Below are 20,209 nucleotides of genomic sequence, written 5' to 3' on the forward strand. Positions count from 1 at the left end.
AATGGAGAGAGGCAGACAAGGTGGCTCACTGGCCAGTCAGCTTAGCCAAACAGATAAATCCAAGGTTCTGTGAGAGACTGTCTCTAAAAGTAAGATGGGGAGCAATCAAGAAAGACACCTAAGGTCAACTTCTGGCCTCCCCATGTGCACACGTCCACATTGACATATACCACACATACAAACACACAAAATAATAATAAAGATAACAACAAATAATAACATGAAGTCAAAGCCTTCCCTTGTCCTGCACACATTTTCCCACTTGTATCTTGAGGCATATGAGTAAATGTAAATAATTCTGGTGTTTCTATATAATTCTATATAATTGGCTACAATAGCCATCACATGACTCAACTTCCAGCTCAGACCTCCCTGTGAATCGCATTTTGCCTTTGCATACTCTGTTAACCAACTACCATTGTCAGGCCAAGAACTAGGTTCACCCCATAGTCTCATGATCCACTTTCCCAACAAGCTGCTCAATATCTCCCCTCTCCCTCAGCACTTAGGAGCCAAAGATCAGTTCTCTGAGTGACAGAATTTTAACAGTTTGTTTAAAATGTTTTAATTATTTTTTAAGAATTAATATATGAATACAGCATTTACATTATTTCTCTCTCTTCCAAGTCCTCCCATGTCCCCTATTGACTCTCAAATTCACAACCTCTCCTTCTTTAATTATTGTTACACACACATTCATGTATATGTGCATGTAGGCATACACAGAAATACACATATGTTTATTTGTATACACATATACACACAAAACCACACAACCTGACAAGTCCATTTACTGTTTCTTTTATGTATGCAACTAGGATTGATCAGTGGAATTAAATAACCTATCAGAGGGCTTGCCTCTGAAGAAGACTGATCTCTCCTTCCTCAGTAGCCATAGATTGCCTTAACAGCTTATTTTTTTACACAGATAACTTAATAAGACTGCCGTTCCTCTGATATTTTTCCTTTTGCTAACTTTTCTAAAAAGAGTTGATGCATCTGAGTTTAGGTGCACAATTCATTTAACAGGTCAACTTGGCTCTAGGAGGAATGAAATGTAGCTTCCTCTTTCAGGGAGCTTATGATCAAAGGATGTTTAAAATGGACCAGCTTCCCTTAACACTTCTCATGGGAGTATACTAGAAGGAGTGAACAAGTCTTTACACTTCTGTTTCCTTCATGTGTTTGTGTGCATATGCATGTGTGCATGCACACATATAAAGTTTAATTTACACATGTGTATGTATTTACACATATGTATGCACATTATGAAGTTTTAGCCAAGTTGAGGGATTTTTGTTTCTAAAATGTTCTGTTTTAAAATGCAGCATTTTTCTGGTAGGTGGTGGTGCATGCCTTTCATCTATCTCAGCACTCAGGAGGCAGAGGCAGGCAAAGCTCGGTGAGTTTGAGGCCAGCCTGGTCTACAGAGTGAGTACCAGGGCATCCAGGGCTACAGGGAGGAATCCTGTCTTCAAAAAATGAAAAAAAAGAAACAAAAAATTTAGTATTTTATAATTTTGACCTTCTGAGAGCTAGAAATTAATATATACTATCCCCTTACTATTTTCAACTATAACATTGTTTCACAAAGGTATATTATAAGAGAAACAGTCAAAAGTTAAAATCTATCTATCAGCAATAGGAAAAAAAACTTAACTAGAAAGAGATTCCATTCACAAAAGGCAACAATGACCACAGCTTGCTTAAGAATAACTGTATTAGAAGGAAGCAAGAAGCTGCAGGTAAAAGTTGGGCACTGACTGAAATGTATGGTCAGGATCAACTCTTTAGAATTTGGGGATGGATATATTTATGTTTGCATTTGCCACAATATTTGAAAAGAAGAGTAGAGAAGAAAAGGTTTCTGTTTATATACTTGGATCTAAAGATAATTTGTATAATATAATTAAAAAATCTGGGAAAATAGCAATTCTTGTGATATTGCCTTTTAATTTTAATAATATTGAAATCAAAATTCCAATGAGTTTTTTAACTTGATGATTTTAATTTATGATAAACAAGTAGCAATATTAAAAACTTTATTTGTGTGTGTGTGCGTGCGCGTTTGTGTGTGTGTGTGTAGGTGTAATTGTGCATGTGTGACTATGGAAGCCCAAGGTCAACCTTGTATTTTTTCAGTAAAGATATCTCAACAGCCTGGAAGGTATCAACTAGGCTAGGCTGGCTGACCAAAGAGCCCGAGGGATATACATATTTCAGCCTCCCCAACACTAGCATTACAAGTGCATGCAACCACATGTAGATTTTTTTTTTTTAACTTGGGTTCTGAGGACCAAACTCAGGTCCTTATTTTGCTGACAAGCCATTTTCCTAGCCCAAGAAAACACTCTTCCAAATGAAGAGTGACAACAGAAAAGACAAAACTGTGCTACACTATATATTAAGATGTATTATAAAGCCTAATTAATAACTATATGATGCAAGAATGTTGAGACACATTGATAGCATTAAACTGAAGGTTCAGGGAAATAACACTACATGATACATGAAGTAGCAAAAATCCATGGAGAAGAGGTGAACTATTTTATAAATGATACTGGAAAAGAGCCCACTTCAAATTAACAATCAATTTGTATACTAATTCCATATGTTGAAGTTTCTGTACAGATAAAAATTTGAAAGCAAAAATGAAGCTACTATGAAAGAGTAGCTTAGAATTTATTTATCAGAACTATAAAAGCAAAGGAAACCAAACAAACAAGCAAAAAATAAAACCCTATAAAAGCATCAATATATTTATCTGAGTGTTTCTACACATTAAATGTATCAAAATGTACTGGTCCTATACAATCAATAGAAAAAATGAAAAATGACCAAACTAGGAAGCAAAATGGGCCCTGAGTGACAAAGCAATCATATACTCATTATTAAGAAAGAAAGGTATAAGGCTCTTTATATAAATAGCAAAGACTACTAATAAATGGCAGGAAGAAAAATATTCAAATACTCTCACAATTAGAGAAATTCAAGCTTAACACATTATAAAGCATCCCCTGCTTCTGGTGGGGATGTAGCCGGCTGTAAGCATCAGCAAATGAAGTCGATAACAATAGATCAAAGTTCCATCCAATGAATGCACGGTTTTGTCTGGTAATTCCACATCTAAGCATCTTTCCTAAAGAAATCATCAGTGCTGCAGATAAAGACTTATGAGCAAAAATAGTCAGTGCAGAGTTAGTGACAAGGGCAAGAAAAATTGGAAACGTAAATGGGATTCTTGCCTTTCCAACACAGACTCTCCAGGAAGCTCAGAATGTAGAATATAAGAGGTTTGGCTTTTGATTTACAGGCAATCTCATTTTTTTTCCCTCAAGAAATGAACAATAGGAGGCCACAGTCGGTTCTCTGTCCTTCTCAAATCGATTATCTGATATTTAGGTCATCTCTAGCAAAACAGTGTCATTTTGATCCCCTCAACTCAGTATCTCCTAGGCAACTGATTGAATAAAAAAATATAAAGCCTCACTGAGAAATATATTATTTTAAAGACTTACATAAAAGAAATGGCACATCAAGTCCCTCAGCTGGGGGATGGGAGATAGCAGTACAGAAAATAAAACAGGCAGATAGACAACCAGGCACCACTAAGGAACTGCTTTTTTAACACCACTTTATGTGTTGATTTTCTTTTTTAACATCTTCATTGAATCCACCCTTTTCAAGTATATAATTAAATGGGTTTTATATATTCACAGAATTATACAACCAACTCAACAATCTAATTTTGGAACATTTCCATCATCCCCAAATGAAACCTCATGTTCATTAGCAGGTGTTCACATTCCCATCCCCAAGGTCTAGGCAAATATTAATCAACTTTCTGCCTCTAGAAATCTGTTTATTCTGGGTAGATCATATAAGTGGAATCAAATAATATGTGATCTTTTGTGTGCGACTTCCTTCATTCAGCATCAGCTTTTAAAGATTCAAGCATGTTTTAGTTTGTACCAGCACTTCTTTTTTTTTTTTCTTAATTTATTCTTGTTACATCTCAATGTTTATCCCATCCCTTGTATCCTCCCATTCCTCCCCCGCCCCCATTTTCCCATTATTCCCCTCCCCTATGACTGTTCCTGAGGGGGATTACGTCCCCCTGTATATTCTCATAGGGTATCAAGTCTCTTCTTGGCTACTTGCTGTCCTTCCTCTGAGTGCCACCAGGTCTCCCCCTCCAGGGGACATGGTCAAATGTGAGGCACCAGAGTACGTGAGAAAGTCGTATCACACTCTCCACTCAACTGTGGAGAATATCATAGCAGCCTTATTCATAATAGCCAGAACATGGAAACAGTCTAAGTGTCCCTCAGTAGAAGAGTGGATAAAGAAACTGTGGTACATATACACTATGGAATACTACTCAGCTATTAAAAACAAGGAATTCCCAAAATTTGTGGATAAATGGATTGAGCTAGAAATGATCATAATGAGTGAGTTAACCCAGAAGCAGAAAGACTCAAATGGTATATACTCACTTATATCTGCATACTAGCCCAAGGGGCATGTCCCACGAAAGCCTTCACTTACCAGAAAACTGGGACAGAGGGGAAGGCATCCTATTGGGACTCTAAGTGAGAGACGCATGGGAGAATAGCAAAATAAAAGGATACAGATGGTCCTAGAAATCTACAAGTAGAACAATATGATAGGCAGATTTGGGCCCAGGGGTCCCGCTCAAACTAAGGCACCAGCCAAGGACAATACAGGATGTACCAGCACTTCAATCAGATTGGTGGCCTGAAATTCCACTGTGAGATGTACCAAAGTTTGTTCATTCATTCATTCAGCAGCAGCTGAGTATCTATGTTGTTTCTACTTGGAGACTATTATGAACAATGCTGCTAGGAATAATCGAGTACAATGTGTTTTTCCTGGGCATCAATTTCTGGATTATATTGAAGCTAGAAGTTTGAGGAACTGCCAAAGTTTTTTTTTTTTTTCTAAAATGGCTATTCCACTTTATAGTTCTATCAATAATGTACCAGTTGTTCATAATATTCCCTTATAACCCTTTTAATGTCTCTTATGATTGATAGATATGTCCTCTTTAATTTCTCCTGTGGAGATTTACAACTTCTTTCTTGATCACTATAATTAAATGTTTATCAATTTTTGTCCACCATCCCATAGAATCACTATTTTTTGTATGTTTTGTTTTATTTGAGACAAGATCTCACATAGCCCAAATGGCCTTAAACTCAAGCTCACTATGTAGGCAAGGATAACCGTGAATTCCTGATCCCTCTTGCTCCACCTACTAAGTGCAAAGATTACAGACTTAAGGCACAAATGAGTTTCTTTCCTCATTTTTTTGAGATAGGATTTCTACGTGTAGCCTTGGCTGTCCTAGAACTCACTCTGTAGACCAGGTTGGCCTTAAACTCATAGGGATCCTCCTGCCTCTGTCTCCTGAGTCCTGGGATTAAAGGTGTGCACCACCACCACAGCCAGCCTTCCTCATTCTTTAAAGTACTAAGTTAGGCTATTCAAGACTTCTTTTCAAATATGGATATTAACAACTCTAATCTACTGGAAACTCATTTTTATATTATTTTCATTTTGTTCATTTTAAAGTGTTTTTAGAATTTGGGAATTCTTTGACTCATAGGTTATTCAGAAATATGCTGTGTAATTTCCATAGATGTGTGAAGTTCCCCAATTTCCTTCTGTTCTTGATTTACAATTTAACTCTATTGAGGTCAGACAACATGCTTGGTATGATCTCAATTTTTTTTCATGTTATTGAGATTTCTTTTACAGCCTAGCATCTGGTCCAGCCTGGCAAATATTCTATGTGCATCTGATAACTGGCTGCTTTATAGAAACAACACATTACTATTTTCCATAAATCTCTAATTTCTTCCCAACATTATGGGGGGGTCTTATGAGCAGTTTATCATATTTAGTTAGGACTAATACTGTATCTACTGACTGATTCCACCTTAATTCATGGCCTCTCCTTATGCCCAATACCTACTCATATTCTCATATTCTCTGCATGTGCACTCATTATATGTATATGCATGTATGTATGTGTATTTTCATGTGAATTCGTGTGGAGTTCAATTACGTGGAGACCAGAAGAGAATCACAAGCATATTCCTCAGGTACCAGCCACCTTGGCTTTGAAACACACCTGGAATGCTCACTGGCCAGGAACATTTCCAGTAGGCTATGTTGGCTGGCTAACAAGCACCAGGGCTCCACCTCTCTCTGTTTCCCCAGCACTGGTATTGTAAGTGCATGGCATCATACCAATCTGCTTTACATGGGTTCTGGGGATTGAACTCAGGCCCTTGTTCTTGCAAGGCAAATGCATTACTGACTGAGCTGTCTCTCCAGCTCAACATCTATTCTCTGCCCTTACTTTTAATACTCAAAATTGCCCAGGAAATTAACACATGGTAGCTTTGTTGTAATGATGGGAAAATTGGAAAACAAATTAAATATGTAATCTGTCTCAAGTTCCTCAGAAACGCCAGGTGACACAGGAATGGCATGTGGGACATCCCAACAGGCACTCCGCGACAAAGCCCAACTGCCGCCAGACTTCCTCAGGTTTACAGGGAAACCTAAATGGACCATGCCGGCCAGTCCTATCCCAGTCCACCCTCAGCCATGCTCCTTCTCATGCACAGGAACACACAGGGGACGCTGCTGGCTGCTCTCTTACTCTTTCTGATGGGTGCAATAATGGCAGCCTGCCTGGCCTTCCCTGCAGCTGGGCATACTGCTGCCTGACCATGGGTTAGGGACATGGGACATGAAATGTCCTAATTGTTTGTGCACTATTATCTCAAGGCTTCCCAAGAAGAAAATCTCAAGAGTCCAGGACTAAACTGAGGTTGCACAAGACATTGAGGAGACTAGGCTGTGAGGACAGATCAGTAGATAATAATTACAGGAGGCTAGCTATTATCCCCACACAAGACCACAAATGTGGTCAGCACTTAATTGCCTACCCCTAGCTAATCATTTCTCTTTAATCTACACTCTCTCCAGGAAAAAGAGTCTCTGTGGAAAGGAGGCCTCCATATAGAACTTAACAAAGGCCAGTATTCCAGATCTAAGGGGTATCCTTTAGGGTCCCCTAGGTAGCTACAGTCTATGCGCTTGCCTAACACATCAGTATGTAGGTTTCTACATCTATGACCTTTCATCCTTTTAGTAATTATACGATTTCAGAACTCTAAAAGGCAGCTTATGTGGCCTTTCCTCATAGAGTCACATGTGGATTTGTTGCCTGAATTCAAAATGGCAGCTTCTTTCACAAATATACCGAGACTAAGCAAAGTCATTGTCATGTACATCCAATGAGGCAAAGTAGAAAGGCAATGAGATATATGGCTAGTGTAGGGTCTGCATGATTACCCAAGCACCCTGGTCTTTCAGTTTGGTGCTGATGCTAGTCTTAGGTAGATTGGAATGAGCAAGCTCAGATGAGGCTTTTCTCAATCCAATTTTCATTCCAAAGTCCCACTTACGGACACATTCTCAGAAAAAAAAAAAAGCACCCAAGAAATTACTGAGGGACTAGGAAGAGATTCCTTTCAGCTTGTCATTTGCAAAACTGAGTTCCTAGTTTCGCCTTCAGAAGCTGTCCTCCAACAAGTGACACTGAACTCCAGTTTCATGGCTCCCAGCTTTAGAAGTGTCAGCCACTTCTCTCTTCTCCACTCTGGCCTCAAATTCCCCAGGTCTTGGTTTAGAGATGCTTAGCAAACTCCTTGGCCTGCATGTGGAAACCCAGCATAGCTCAAAGTGGATGGAGCCCTAGCTAGGGCTCACAGAGAAGCAGGTTTCCTTTCCACGGGACATCTGAGAGGATGGAATATGCTAATGTGTTTGTCAGTCCCTAAGAGGTTGTTAGTACTACAGCTGAAATAGAATCAGACAGGCAATTTCCTCCCTGTCTTATATGTCTGTCTCATCTCATGCCTGTCCTGTGAAGCATTTCCTAGGATTGAAACTCTACACAACACACATTGGAAACGCTAGGCTGGTTTCTGTCTGAATAGGCCATGCTTCTTGTAAGGTCGCAACTACATTTTACAATACAGCTTCTCTCTCCCTTCCCCCACCTCTGTGTTTCATGCAGGTATACATGCACGCGTATGCACATGTATATGGAGGCTAGAGGTCAAGATCAAGTATTATCCTCTATCATCCCTCCACCTTTGTTTGCTTGTTTGTTCGAAACAGGGTCTTACTATTTATCCCTGGCTGGCCTGGAAACCAATATGTGAACCAAGTGAGCTTCAAACTAATACAAATCCACCTGCTTCTGCCTCAGGAGTGCTAGGCTTGAAGGCAGGAGCCACCATACCTAGTTCCATCTTGCTTGTTGAGACAGCATCTCACACTGAACCTGGAACTCACTGATTCCTGTAGAGTGACTGGCCAGCAAGCCCCACGGACCCTTCTGCCCAGCACTGCAATCACAGGCATATAGTATCATGCCCTGGTGTTCCTTAGATGCTAGGGATCCAGACTCTGGTACTCAGGCTTGTGTGGCAAGCACTTCACTGACTGAGTCACATTTCTAGCCCTAACACAGCTTATTCAGATACACTTGAGTACTCAGGTAGAGGAAAACTAAGGCCTCTATATGATGGCACACTATAATTAATGTAAGGCGGTCGGTCCCGCCTCAGAGCATGAAGCTCTGATTGGATGATGTCAGGTTCAGCACTCTGTATCATTAGGAAATGTTAGCTCCGCTGCAACAAGAGCAAACTTTAGCTGTGCCAAAGGACTCTGACTTTCCCAAGTGAAGGCTTTCATTGCCAGAAATATGAAAAATTAAACAAGAAGTTAGATGTGTCTGTTGTGCTTTCTGCAGAGGGTTGGGAAGTCTAAAGGTATTTTCCTGCAGGAACTAAGTTATAAATAAATGGTGATTAAGTTCCCAGACTAGCCTACAGGTACAGCCGAAATCAGGCACATCAACAATTTTATCAACAAAAACTACAAAAAAAAAAAAAAAAAAAAAGAATCATGAGATTTAAGAGCAGACAATTTTACTTATCAAAATAATCATAGTCCACAACATCCCGAGCTGGGATGATTCGAACCAGGCAAGAAGAGACTTCACAAAGAATCTACAAACCAACACGAAGCCAGCAAATACAGCTGGCCTTTTACTTTCATCATCTGCTGGCAACTGAAAACAACACGAGTAATAAAAAAGATTGCTCCTTGGAGGAAACACAGCTTCAACAAGATGTGAAGAAGTAATTAAGAATACTTGGAGCTATGAGGAGGAGACTCAAGCTCACCTACAGGAATTTCAGCGTGAGTCTGTTTTGTCCAAATTAAAATCTACACCCTGAACTCATGCCTATGGGTGTCTCTGTTTTTTAATAGTTATCAACAAGAACTGGGTATGATAGCTCATGCCTGTAATGCCAGCACTCAGGAGGCTGGGGAACAGGACTGTTATAAGTTCAAAGCTAGTCTCTGATGCACGGTGAATTCTAGGCCAGCTTGGATACACTGTGAGACCTTATTTCAAAACAAAGGAAACAAACAAAATTTATCAAGAATCCTATTCAGGGGCTGGACAGATGGCTCAGAGGTCAAGAGCACTGGCCATCCTTCCAGAGGTACCGAGTTCAATTCCCAGCAACCACATGGTGGCTCACAACCATCTATAACAAGATCTGGTCCCTCTTCTGGCCTGCCAGCTTACATACAGGCAGAACACTGTACATAATAAATAAATAAATCCTTTTTTAAAAAAAAGAATCCTGATCATTATATACATGTGTGAAGCTGTCATATATCTATGAGACAAGGTTTCTCTGTGTAGCCCTGGCTGTCCTGGAACTCACTCTGTAGACCAGGATGGCCTTGAACTCAGAGACACACCTGCCTCTGCCTCCCGAGAATAAGGTGTGCATCACTACCACCTGGATCTATATTGAAGCGAATCTAATTGAAGAGAATCCTGAATAGTGGGGGCATCACGGGTAGAACAAGGAAAATGAACCAAATTCTGAGTCCAATTAGCAAATTGTAGGGAAAAAAAGCAGAGGGCTGAAGAGAATGTTTGCACACTGTAAGAAACCATGGGTCTACTGTGGATGAAATGAGAACATTAAGTCAGGGAGCCAAAGGCATCCTCAAAGGTGAGCATGAGAAGACGTTTCCTAGGAAAACCACCAGGTGGCGCCACCACTTCAAACCCATGTCAAGTGTCTTCTAGGGACTGACTTGGGTGGAAACCCAGTATGAGTGTGGTGGGGTATTTGTTACTGTATGTAGTGTTAATGCTTTGGGGACAGGACATGAGGATTAAATATATATACATATAATACATATATATGAACAATACCAATAAATACTAATTTTGTCAATGACTTACAAACACACAAAAACCACAGACAATGTGCAAAAGCAACAAGCCTCCACAGAGTTTCTTTCTATTCCTTAACCCAGTCATATCCGTAGGCCAGACTGGCAGTACTACTCAATGATTAATGAGCAAGGGCAGCAACAACCTAATATGAGCTCCTAATAAAAGCATCCCAGAAATACAATTATGGCTATTAGTTAAAAGGTATCAGGATGAAGGCCTCTGGAAGAAGACAATAGATGCATACAGATATACATGCGTGTACATGTTATGAAGTGACTCTCTTTCCTACTCTCTCCCTTCCAAGTTCTCATTCCCCCCCCCTGCCACCCACCCCCCCCCACCCCCTCACCCCCCGCCAGGGAAAGCTCAGCTGTGGTGGTAACATGAAGCCTTCTGTTAATGCTTCTCCTGCCATCCAACAAATGCCAGCTCTCCAGGTAAAATCAACAAGGGATTTAAATAGCCCATGGAAAGTCTGACCCAAAATGCCACATTTTCAGATGCCTAGTTAGCCACGGGGGAAATTCACATTTGAAAGAAAAAAAAAAAAAAAAAAAGCCTTGTTTCTACAAGCAAAACCTTAGGTTTTGCATAGGCCTTAAATAGTTGATCATCAGTTTTTCTACTTTTGTTTTGTGTTTCCCCCCACCCCCTCAAAGTTGAGGACAGAGCCCAGCTTTAAGCAGTCTACCAATGAGCTAAATCCCGAACTCACATTTTCTTTATTAAGGACACACTTTTGTATCCCTTGTTTACAGATTATCTTCTACAAAGAGCTTATAGCCTTCAAGAGCCACACCACCAGCCAGGCACGGTGGGGCCTGCTTGTAATTCAAGCATGCAGGTGGCTAGTGAATTTGAGGCAAGCCTGGGCTAGCTACATAGGGAGACCTTGTCTCAAAAAATTATCTTTTCATGCCATTGAGCCTCTGAGCCAAGATGTGCTTTCCATGGCAGCATGTGCATATCCACATACGTATGCACGTGCTCACCCTCACCACAATTCTCATCAGTGTATTATCCCAGGCAGCTAAGATAAATGAGGAAGAAATGGAAGTCTTAAAACAATACATTTCCATTTCATGAAAATGCTGAAAGGGCAGGGCGGTCACCTAGCCAGATCTGTTTTGGGGACTGGAATGACCACTGCTGACACAAGAAGGAAAAGAAGCTACATATTAGCTAAATTCTTTGGACAGCAACAAGTGGTGGTCTCAGATGGAGAGCACTTCTGTGTGGCAAATGTGAGGCCCATATTAATGTGAAGGGCATGCAAACATCACCCATCCACATGCAAAATGACTTCTGAAGGTTTCCATGCTGATGTTTAAAGCAACAGTGTGTCACCAGAGGCAGAGCATTTATTGGTCCTTCCATTAAGGGAGGCTTTGAGTCACATCTGCCAGAAGGATTAAGTGTGCCAGAACAGAATCCACAGAGCAACGTTCTATAGTCAGACCCACATAGCAGTTCAGGGAGCAACCCCCTACCCCCTTCCTAACTAGAATCTCCTGTGAGACAAATGATCTCACCTTACAGCATCAGAGCTAGACCTGTTACCAACAACATCTTTCAAACTGTCAAGTTGTTTAGCACTTATCTCTGGAAGGGGTACTAAAGTGCAAATGCATAACCTTAAATAAAGATGGTAAGAAGCAGTTTATATTTCAGAAGGCGGATGCTAAAGTAGCAGAGCAGCTTAAAAGGTGATTATAAAAATACATTTTGTATCAGGAAAGCATAACAATAACAGTAGTAATAGCAAAGAATAAGAAGTGCACAAAATACAATAGACACTTACCAAACACTGAATTCATGATAAACTGGAAATAGAAACAAGGACACATAAAGCCAACCAGAAACCCACGGAATGGCTTCACATTAAGAATGACAAAAGTAAATAAGAGATATACCCCCATCTTGTCCTTTAAAAAGACATAGGAAATGGACAGTGCTTTCTCACCGTTTCCCACGTGGTACACAACCTAGAGTGCTTCTGGGCAGGGGTGCCTACTGATTTTCTAGTCTTTGTAGAAGCCCCAGCCACAGGATCGGGTGCACAGTTGGCATGTAATAAACACACACTATAGAGTGTTCACTGGTGTTCACCAAAAGTTAAAAACATGGATCACAGGCAGCAAGGAGGGGGATTGTAAAACACAACTTCCCTATTGGGCCTGCTAATGATAGAAGCCAGAACCCCAGCATAAAACTGGTCTTCACTCAGGCCAGTGAGGTATGAACCACAGCTTGGATATGTACTCTGTCACATGGAGAAAATTGATCAGGAATTCCTTCTACAGATGAAACCAAATGGTTTTTCTTTTTTTATTTTGGTTTGAATTCAAGAAGAAAAGAGCATTCAGATGGACAAAACCAACTGTTCATCTTTAAGAACATATTTGTTAAAGTTTCCATTTTGTTCAATTTTGCTTATCAACTCATGTTTTGAGCATTAAAAAAAAAACCATTCCCTTTCCCCATTTATGTTCCAATTTAGGATGGCTCATCCTTCTTCTGTATGGGTTTGATGACAGAAAAAATTTGACAAAATAAGAAGTCATATCTGGGCTAAGTTGGCAGCTGATGACTGCCAAGCCGGTGGGGATGACTGGCTTTCTCTCTGAACCTCAGCTGCATCTTCCTTGCTCTCAAACAATAAAGCCAAGGAGTCATTCCTGTCCCTCCACAAATCAGCCTTATCACCTGCAAATGTCCCAATCGACTTTAATGATGTCCTAAAACGCATGGTCTGTGCTCCTACCCCTTTCTGAGGGTTAGGAAGAACTTCCTTTAGACTCTAAGGTCTTCTGCCCTTATTCAGGGGAAGGCAAGCTTATTCCAGATTGCCAGGTACTAAAACCAGTCTGTCTACAATTGCCACAAAGTGAGGCAAGTCACAAATGTAGCAGCAGCTGCCTATAACTGCATAAACTTCTTCAGCTCTGGTCCCAGTGACATGGTTCAAATTCAGCCAGAACCAGACTAGAATGGACTCTTTCTTCATTAATCCACTTCCAGGCCTAAATCAAACACCAAGGCTCATAGAAAGAAAAGAGCCCTCTCATATTTTACTAAGTTGAAGGGCATCTGTGTTTCCTGCTAACTTCTCACAGGGTCCAAGGTGGGATTACAAGGTAGATTCATATACCTGAAGAGAAATCCCACATTAGCAAACCAAATCAGACTATCAAACCCTATGAACAAGTTCCTCCCTTAGTCATAGCTATAAAGATACTGACAGACCAAAGTATCCTAAAGGTTTTAGGGGCAAAGCTTGATAAAATAAAAATAAAATAAAAAATAAATAAAACAGGGACGGGTGGACTTCAATAACTTAAGTCCAAAAACTTGAAAAACGTAGAAGTTTAGGTGGAACTAGAATGACCTTCCGCAGATTTAGTTTCAGATCTTTGTTTTAAGGGGGAGGGGTGTGTTGTTTTGTTTTGTTTCATTGATTTTAGGTGGGAAAGAAATGCTGCTTTTGAGATGAGTACAATGAACTATTTATCTGGCTTGACAGGGCCAATCAGTTTCCACCACACACACTGTTTATTATAAGAAGGAGCTAAATAGTCTTAGTCTTGATTGGGTGGGGGAGGACCAAGCAGCACCCATCCTGGTGCACAATGCTTCCCTTCAGCTGGGAACTGATGTTTGGCCCAGGTGACCCAGTAGGTCAGTGTGAAGCCTGGAACAGAATTGAGATGGGCTGCTATGGGCTTCATAGTTAAAGGATGCCTTTGCCTGATTAGATCTCATAGCTACTAGCATTTAGCATACAAAAGCCCCAACAATAAAAGCCTGCTCTTAATCCAGCTGTGGGCCTAAGATAGGAGGCTTAAAAAAAAATCACGAAAACCACTACTTAGAATTCATTTTTTTTTTTTCTTGTGAAAAAGAGATTCCATTTGGGGAACTCAAAGGCCAGAGTTTCAGTTCTAAAGAAACAATTATCTGAAAAGTTCTATTCTTTAGTTGACTTAAAGTTCTCAGGTAATTTCAATGAACCCATGCAGATAATTAGCTTTATTCTTTCCCTTGATTAATTCTTTCTGTTGTGAAATTAATTACGTTAAGTCTATTGACTTTATAAAATAGCAGGGCTGGCATTGCTGGACCCACTGACTTGAGCAGAACCACTGGATTACAACCTCATAGTCAAAATCTCCTTTGGACTTAGAGAAATTCATTGCGAGAATGGAGAGTTGAGCATGCTAGCTCAGGCTAGGCATGGTATTATACCAGCATTTGGAGGGTTAAGGCAAAAGGATTACATGTTCAAGTCTAGCCTGGGATAAGTTAAAGGCCAGCCAGACATATGTGAGACCGTGTCTTTTAAAAAAAAAAAAAAAAACAATTTGCTTAAAGAATGCAGACGGAACTTTGGGAAGACTATAGTTTTATAGTAATATAAGCTAAAGTCTTAAAACAGGAAATCCCCAGCTTTGATACAATGAGATGTAAAAAGAAGAAGAAGGGAAAGAAAGAAAACCCTATAGTTGCTAACCGTCTTGGGCCTCTAGCCAATATTTCATGTGAATAATTCAAAATAGGAAATGGAACCCAGAGCAGCTGGAGAGGGCAGCCGAAGAGGCAGGAAGGAAGAGAGACACAAAGGCAATGTTACCAGTACGAGGATCAATGGGCAGTTTATTGGACAAATTCTCTTGCTGTCTAAATTTTATGAAAGATTAGCTGTTCTTCCCCATGGTTATGTAAACTTGCCTCTTTTTTTTCCCCTTGTTAATGGAACCCTTTGCTAATACATCTCTTCCTGCTGGTTTTGAACAGCTCTCAATTCCCTTTTAAGGACGGAATAAACCCAGGAAAAGAGGGCAGCTGAAGTCTGACCTCCTATGGCCATGCTCAGCTCACTGTGGGGGTATCTCCCCGCCCCCGCCCCGACTGACCCAGGGTAGGAAGTGTTAACAGTACTAAGTGTGCCCACAGTCCAGAACTGAGTAGGGTCCTCTCTGAAATCTTAGAATCTCTCCCACGTCACTCAAAAAACAGTTATTACTAAGGAAGGTGGTGAACAAAGAAGTTTTAAGAAGCTGGTACCTAAAATTGACGGAAGTTCTCGGCAGAGGAAAAACAAAACTGATTGTCAAAGGTTTCTGGGTTAGATTATGTACAGGCTGTGTCTTTGTATCCCTTATAAACACAGGGAGACAGGGTCAATGTTTGGAGAGCTGAACAGTTAGAGAGACAGATGCTCAAAGCAGAGTATGGACAAACACTCTCAGATTAGTCTATACCTTATTCTCTGGACTCACCTTTCATCCATACAAATAGGTATGAAGGTTGAAGTTAAACCTTCTTTTTACTGTGTGTGTGTGTGTGTGTGTGTGTGTGTGTGTGTGTGTGTGTACAAAATTTATACTGAAAACCAGATAAACTCCTCAACTTTTCAGTACTACTCAGTTTGACATCATGAATACAAGGGTTTCCAGATGTGCCCATGTGCAGGGAGAAAAGTCTCCCCCTTTACCATACCTCGCTTATTGGTTCTTAAAATGGTTTCAGAAGAAAGCAATGAGTTGCCACTGGACACATCATGCATGGGCTTCTCCGGAGCTTTGTTGGAGAGAAGATCTTTCTTCATATCTTTCTTTATTTCCTGTGAACACATAGAAAAGAAAGTATTTATAGTTTGCAGTTTTGGAGTGCTTCTTAATCACTCTGGCAATAAACCATAATATTGCCATATAAACACAATATGACAGCTGACAAATATCACTATCTGAATTTGTGTAGTTTCCTTCTTATATTTGTTGAAGAAACACCCAGTCCTATAAAGTAGAATAATGCCTAGTAGAGCACGATTACTGTATATGACTGGAGCCATTCCACATGGACAGCAAGAAAATGACAAATGTAAATACTACCATATAACTCAGTAGTATGTCTTCTTTTACTTTCCTGAAGTATGACAAACCTCAACCCAACACACATCCCACTTCAAAAGCTCTGATTTCTATTCTTCTCAATTTAGCAAAACTACATCCACAACACAACACTATGCTCCTAATTCTAATAAACTCAAAAGATGACTTAAAATGCATTTGTAGTCCTCAAGTTCCTCTAGCTTTTTAACCCTTGATAAAGAAAAAGAAGGATAAGAACTAAATGACAGACAAAAATAATGACTATCGTTTTAGGTCAGCCAACTCCAGCCCACCACTCTGCTTGTAAATAGAATTCCATTAGACTACAAATGCATTCATGTGTATTTTGTATGGCTGGTTTGATGTTCGAATTCCAAAGTTGAGGAGATATTACAGAGAGGAGGCCTGAAACATCTGACCTTTTATTGTAATTGTCTGCTGACCTTCATTTAAAAGCTGGCTCGGTGGGTAAAGAAATGTGTTCAATTACCTGAGTTCAATTCTTAGGACAGGTAAGGTGAAAGGAGAGCATCAATCCCAGAAAGTTGTCCTCTGACCTCCATATAATCAATCAATCAATCGATGCAATTTTAATGATCTGGATCTTGGGACTGAGGCAATGGCTCAATGAATAAGTGTGCTTGTTTTTGTTATGATCCCAAGTGTGGGATGGGGAACGGTCTTGTCAGAACAGGTGATGTTAATCCACTAGAAGACAAACCACCTCATGCGGGAGCTTGATTGTTGCCAGATGAAAAGATGCATGAACAGACTCTGGAAGGAGATATATAAATGAGCCCAAAAGTGGAGGCGGGGCCTTGGGAGACTTGGGATAGTTTTGGTTGTTCATTGTTCCACTTCCAGGTGCTCCTACAGAGAACTGCTAGAGGGAAGGCTTTAGGGCTCTGGGCTCCTGCTGAGGTTCCGAGTTCTGGTTACTCCAGGTTCCAGCAGAATAAATCCTGCTGATTACGCCAGGAGAATCATTACTTGGAACTGATATCCTTACGGTTTTGTTGTTGTGTTCCTTAACCCTCATTTCCTATTGCTCTGGTTAGTCAGGTTCTAAGTGACTTACACTCAGTTAATAAGTGGTAATAAAATACATTGGTCCAGAAAAATGAGCCTACAGGTAAATGCAAAGATCTCCCTCCAATCCTAAAATTGAAACGGCTCTAGTCCCAAGTACTTTGGCTAAGGGATACTCAACTTATACTTTATATTGCTTTAATAACTTAGATAATTCTTTGCCAGATCATTAATGGCCCAAAGTGATACTAAGTAAGTCACACAAATCCAAGCCTATACAAGCCTTCTTCCAAAGCCAGCAAGTCATTTCTATGCTTGTGGGAGCCCATGATCAGACTGATTTAGTACAAAACCAAAGCTTAGGAAGCTAGATCTGAAGCCTCGCTGAATGGCAGGAAAGACTCACAGATAAGGCATGTGTGCTTTAAAAACAGCAGAGTAAGAAACAGAGGTCTGCCCTCTCTATAAAATGAGTCAGAAGGCTGAGGTAGAAAAACAAAACAAAGCAAAACAAAACAAAAATCCCCAAATGCTTGTCAAAACATTGCCTCTGCCCCTAAACCAATCAGTAGCTTCCTTCACAACAGCCTCACCCTCTGTTGCTGCCTTACCAGGGCACTCTGCTGGGCTGAGAGTTTCAGTTGTCATCCCTGAGCCCTAAGGAGGCAAAGCTCAGCCCCACAGCAACAAGAGTATTTCTGCATATCACTCAAAGCTGCTGGTGTGTGTGTGTGTGTGTGTGTGTGTGTGTGTGTGTGTGTGTGTGTGTGTGTGTGTAGGGACACCCACCTCAGTAGCCCCTAGCACCTGCTGCAACAGCAGTTGCTAGGGTTTCCTGTAGCCTCACAGGCAGATGGCATCAGGGGACAATCTGCAAACACTGTCTGTCTGAGGCACATGATGGCTGCCAGCCGGCTATGGCTCTTGAAGAGAACATGCCACCAAATGCACTTGTTTCTCTAATGGTTGCCAACAACTTTGCCATGGAGTAATTCCAAGATATTCAGTGGACCATGGTGGCAACATTGTCACTCATTGTTAACAGCATACATCTGGGATGAGGTGAAAAGGAAAATGAAGGTTGTGATGCTAAAATGATCAGTTGAAGAAGTCTCAGAAGCTATGGTTCTCAAGAGCACACAGGTCCCAGTGCTGTAGGGCAGCAGAACAAGAGCAGGCTGGCTGTGAAGGACCAACCTATCAGAAGCTAGTAGAACAGAAATATAGAACTAGAAGCCTGCCTAGACACACCACATTCCTTTGCATCCCTGTCCCCATTCCCCCATGATTATTTGCATTTGACTAAAGTTCTTAAGTTGTTTCTTAGGTGGGAGAAACTCATTTTTTCAAAAACAAAACAAAACACAACTGGGTACATGATAAGGCAGAGAATTCTACAAGCTCCTCACCTGAACAATGCCTTGACTCAGCGCAGCCCATGGAAAGCCTTCCTCCCACCAACCTGTCTCATAGTGGGAGGAGGGCTGTCCTATTTGGCATCCAATTATCTGTCCCATTTACGCAGGCTGGAAAAGTCAGCATTCGTCCCCTACCTAACCAGTCTCCTAGTCTAGCTTGACCACTTCCTCTCTCTGTTTCTCTCTATTCTTCCTCTATTGTCTTGAAAGCAAAGATAAAACATAAAAAGCCTTAGATATTTCTCCAAAGGAAACGTACAAATGACCAATAGGCTTATGACAAAACGCTCACTCACTTGTCATTAGAGAAATGGAAATCAAATCTCCAATGAGATAGCCATTCAAATTACCAAGCTGTCTTGAATTGAAGGGGGGACAGAGGAGGGAGGCTGATGAAAATGTAAAATGGTGGACGATAGTGTAGTAGTTCCTCAAAGTTAAACAGAGACTAGCACAGGACCCAGCAGTTCTACTATTAGGGATATACTCAAAAGAACCGAAAGCAGAGATGCAGGCAGATGCCACAGCATTATTTATACTAGCCAAAATAAGGAATAAACTCAAGGTCCATCAACAGATAACTGGATAAACAGGCCATTGTATATCTATACAATGGAATAGTACTCAGCCTTTCAAACGAACTTCTGATAGACGATGCAACACAGATGAGCACAGAAAATATGCTAAGTGAAATATGCCAGACACAAAAGGATAAATATATAATTTATTTCTATGAGATCTTTAAAATAGGCAAATTCAGTAACTATGTTAGAGGTTACCTAGGAGTAGGGGAAAGAAAATGGGGAGCTATTATTTAATAGTCACAGAGCTCTTGCTTGTGGCTTTAAAAACAGCGTTAACTAGGGCTGGAGAGTTGGCTCAGTGGTTAAGAGCACTGTCTGCTCTTCCAAAGGTCCCTGGTTCAATTCCTAGCAACCACATGGCAGCTCACAACTGTCTGTATCTCCAAGATCTGACACCCTCACACCAATGCACATAAATTTAAAAAAAAAAAAAAAAAAACAGTGTTAACTGTTGTATGGCATTGTGGATGGTATCAGCACCACCAGCTATATGCTAATAGTTAAAATGACAGATTTGATATGACTGTCCACAATGTGGCAAAGGCCACTAGAGGAATTTTACCTAGTTAGTAGTGTCTCAGCTGTATATGAGTCCCAGTCACAGAAAAATACACCCAGAAAACGAAATAAATGAGCAGCAATGAAACCCAAACTGATTAGCCTCAGGGCTCAGCTCATCTTTTCAGTCATGTTTCTCTGAGCCCCACCTTGACTACAGGTCTACCTACCTCCAGTTTCTCCCCATCCATTTGAGTCTCCACAATACCACCAGGGGTACTTCTCAAACAAATGTCTGATGTGGCGTCCTTCTGAAATCCCTAGTTGCTTCCAAAAGACCACAGGCCTAACTTTTCATTCCAAAACTTTTAAAATCACAGTAAGCTGCAAGGACCCATGACTGCTTCT

At 40.6% G+C, this 20,209-nt stretch overlaps 1 protein-coding gene across 12 annotated transcripts in view; it reads right to left on the bottom strand.

The window, feature by feature from the left end:
* Positions 1-20,209, bottom strand: part of Sh3kbp1 (SH3 domain containing kinase binding protein 1) — a 351,985-nt gene that overhangs the window by 207,910 nt on the left and 123,866 nt on the right. For all 12 annotated transcript variants that reach the window (XM_051141512.1, XM_051141508.1, XM_051141514.1 and 9 more), the window contains one exon: positions 15,881-16,004. In XM_051141512.1, the coding sequence (XP_050997469.1) occupies positions 15,881-16,004 (124 nt within the window). The remainder of the gene's footprint in view (positions 1-15,880; positions 16,005-20,209) is intronic.

The sequence above is a fragment of the Acomys russatus genome, chromosome X, assembly GCF_903995435.1.
Source record: "Acomys russatus chromosome X, mAcoRus1.1, whole genome shotgun sequence".
In the NCBI taxonomy this organism is placed as follows: domain Eukaryota; kingdom Metazoa; phylum Chordata; class Mammalia; order Rodentia; family Muridae; genus Acomys; species Acomys russatus.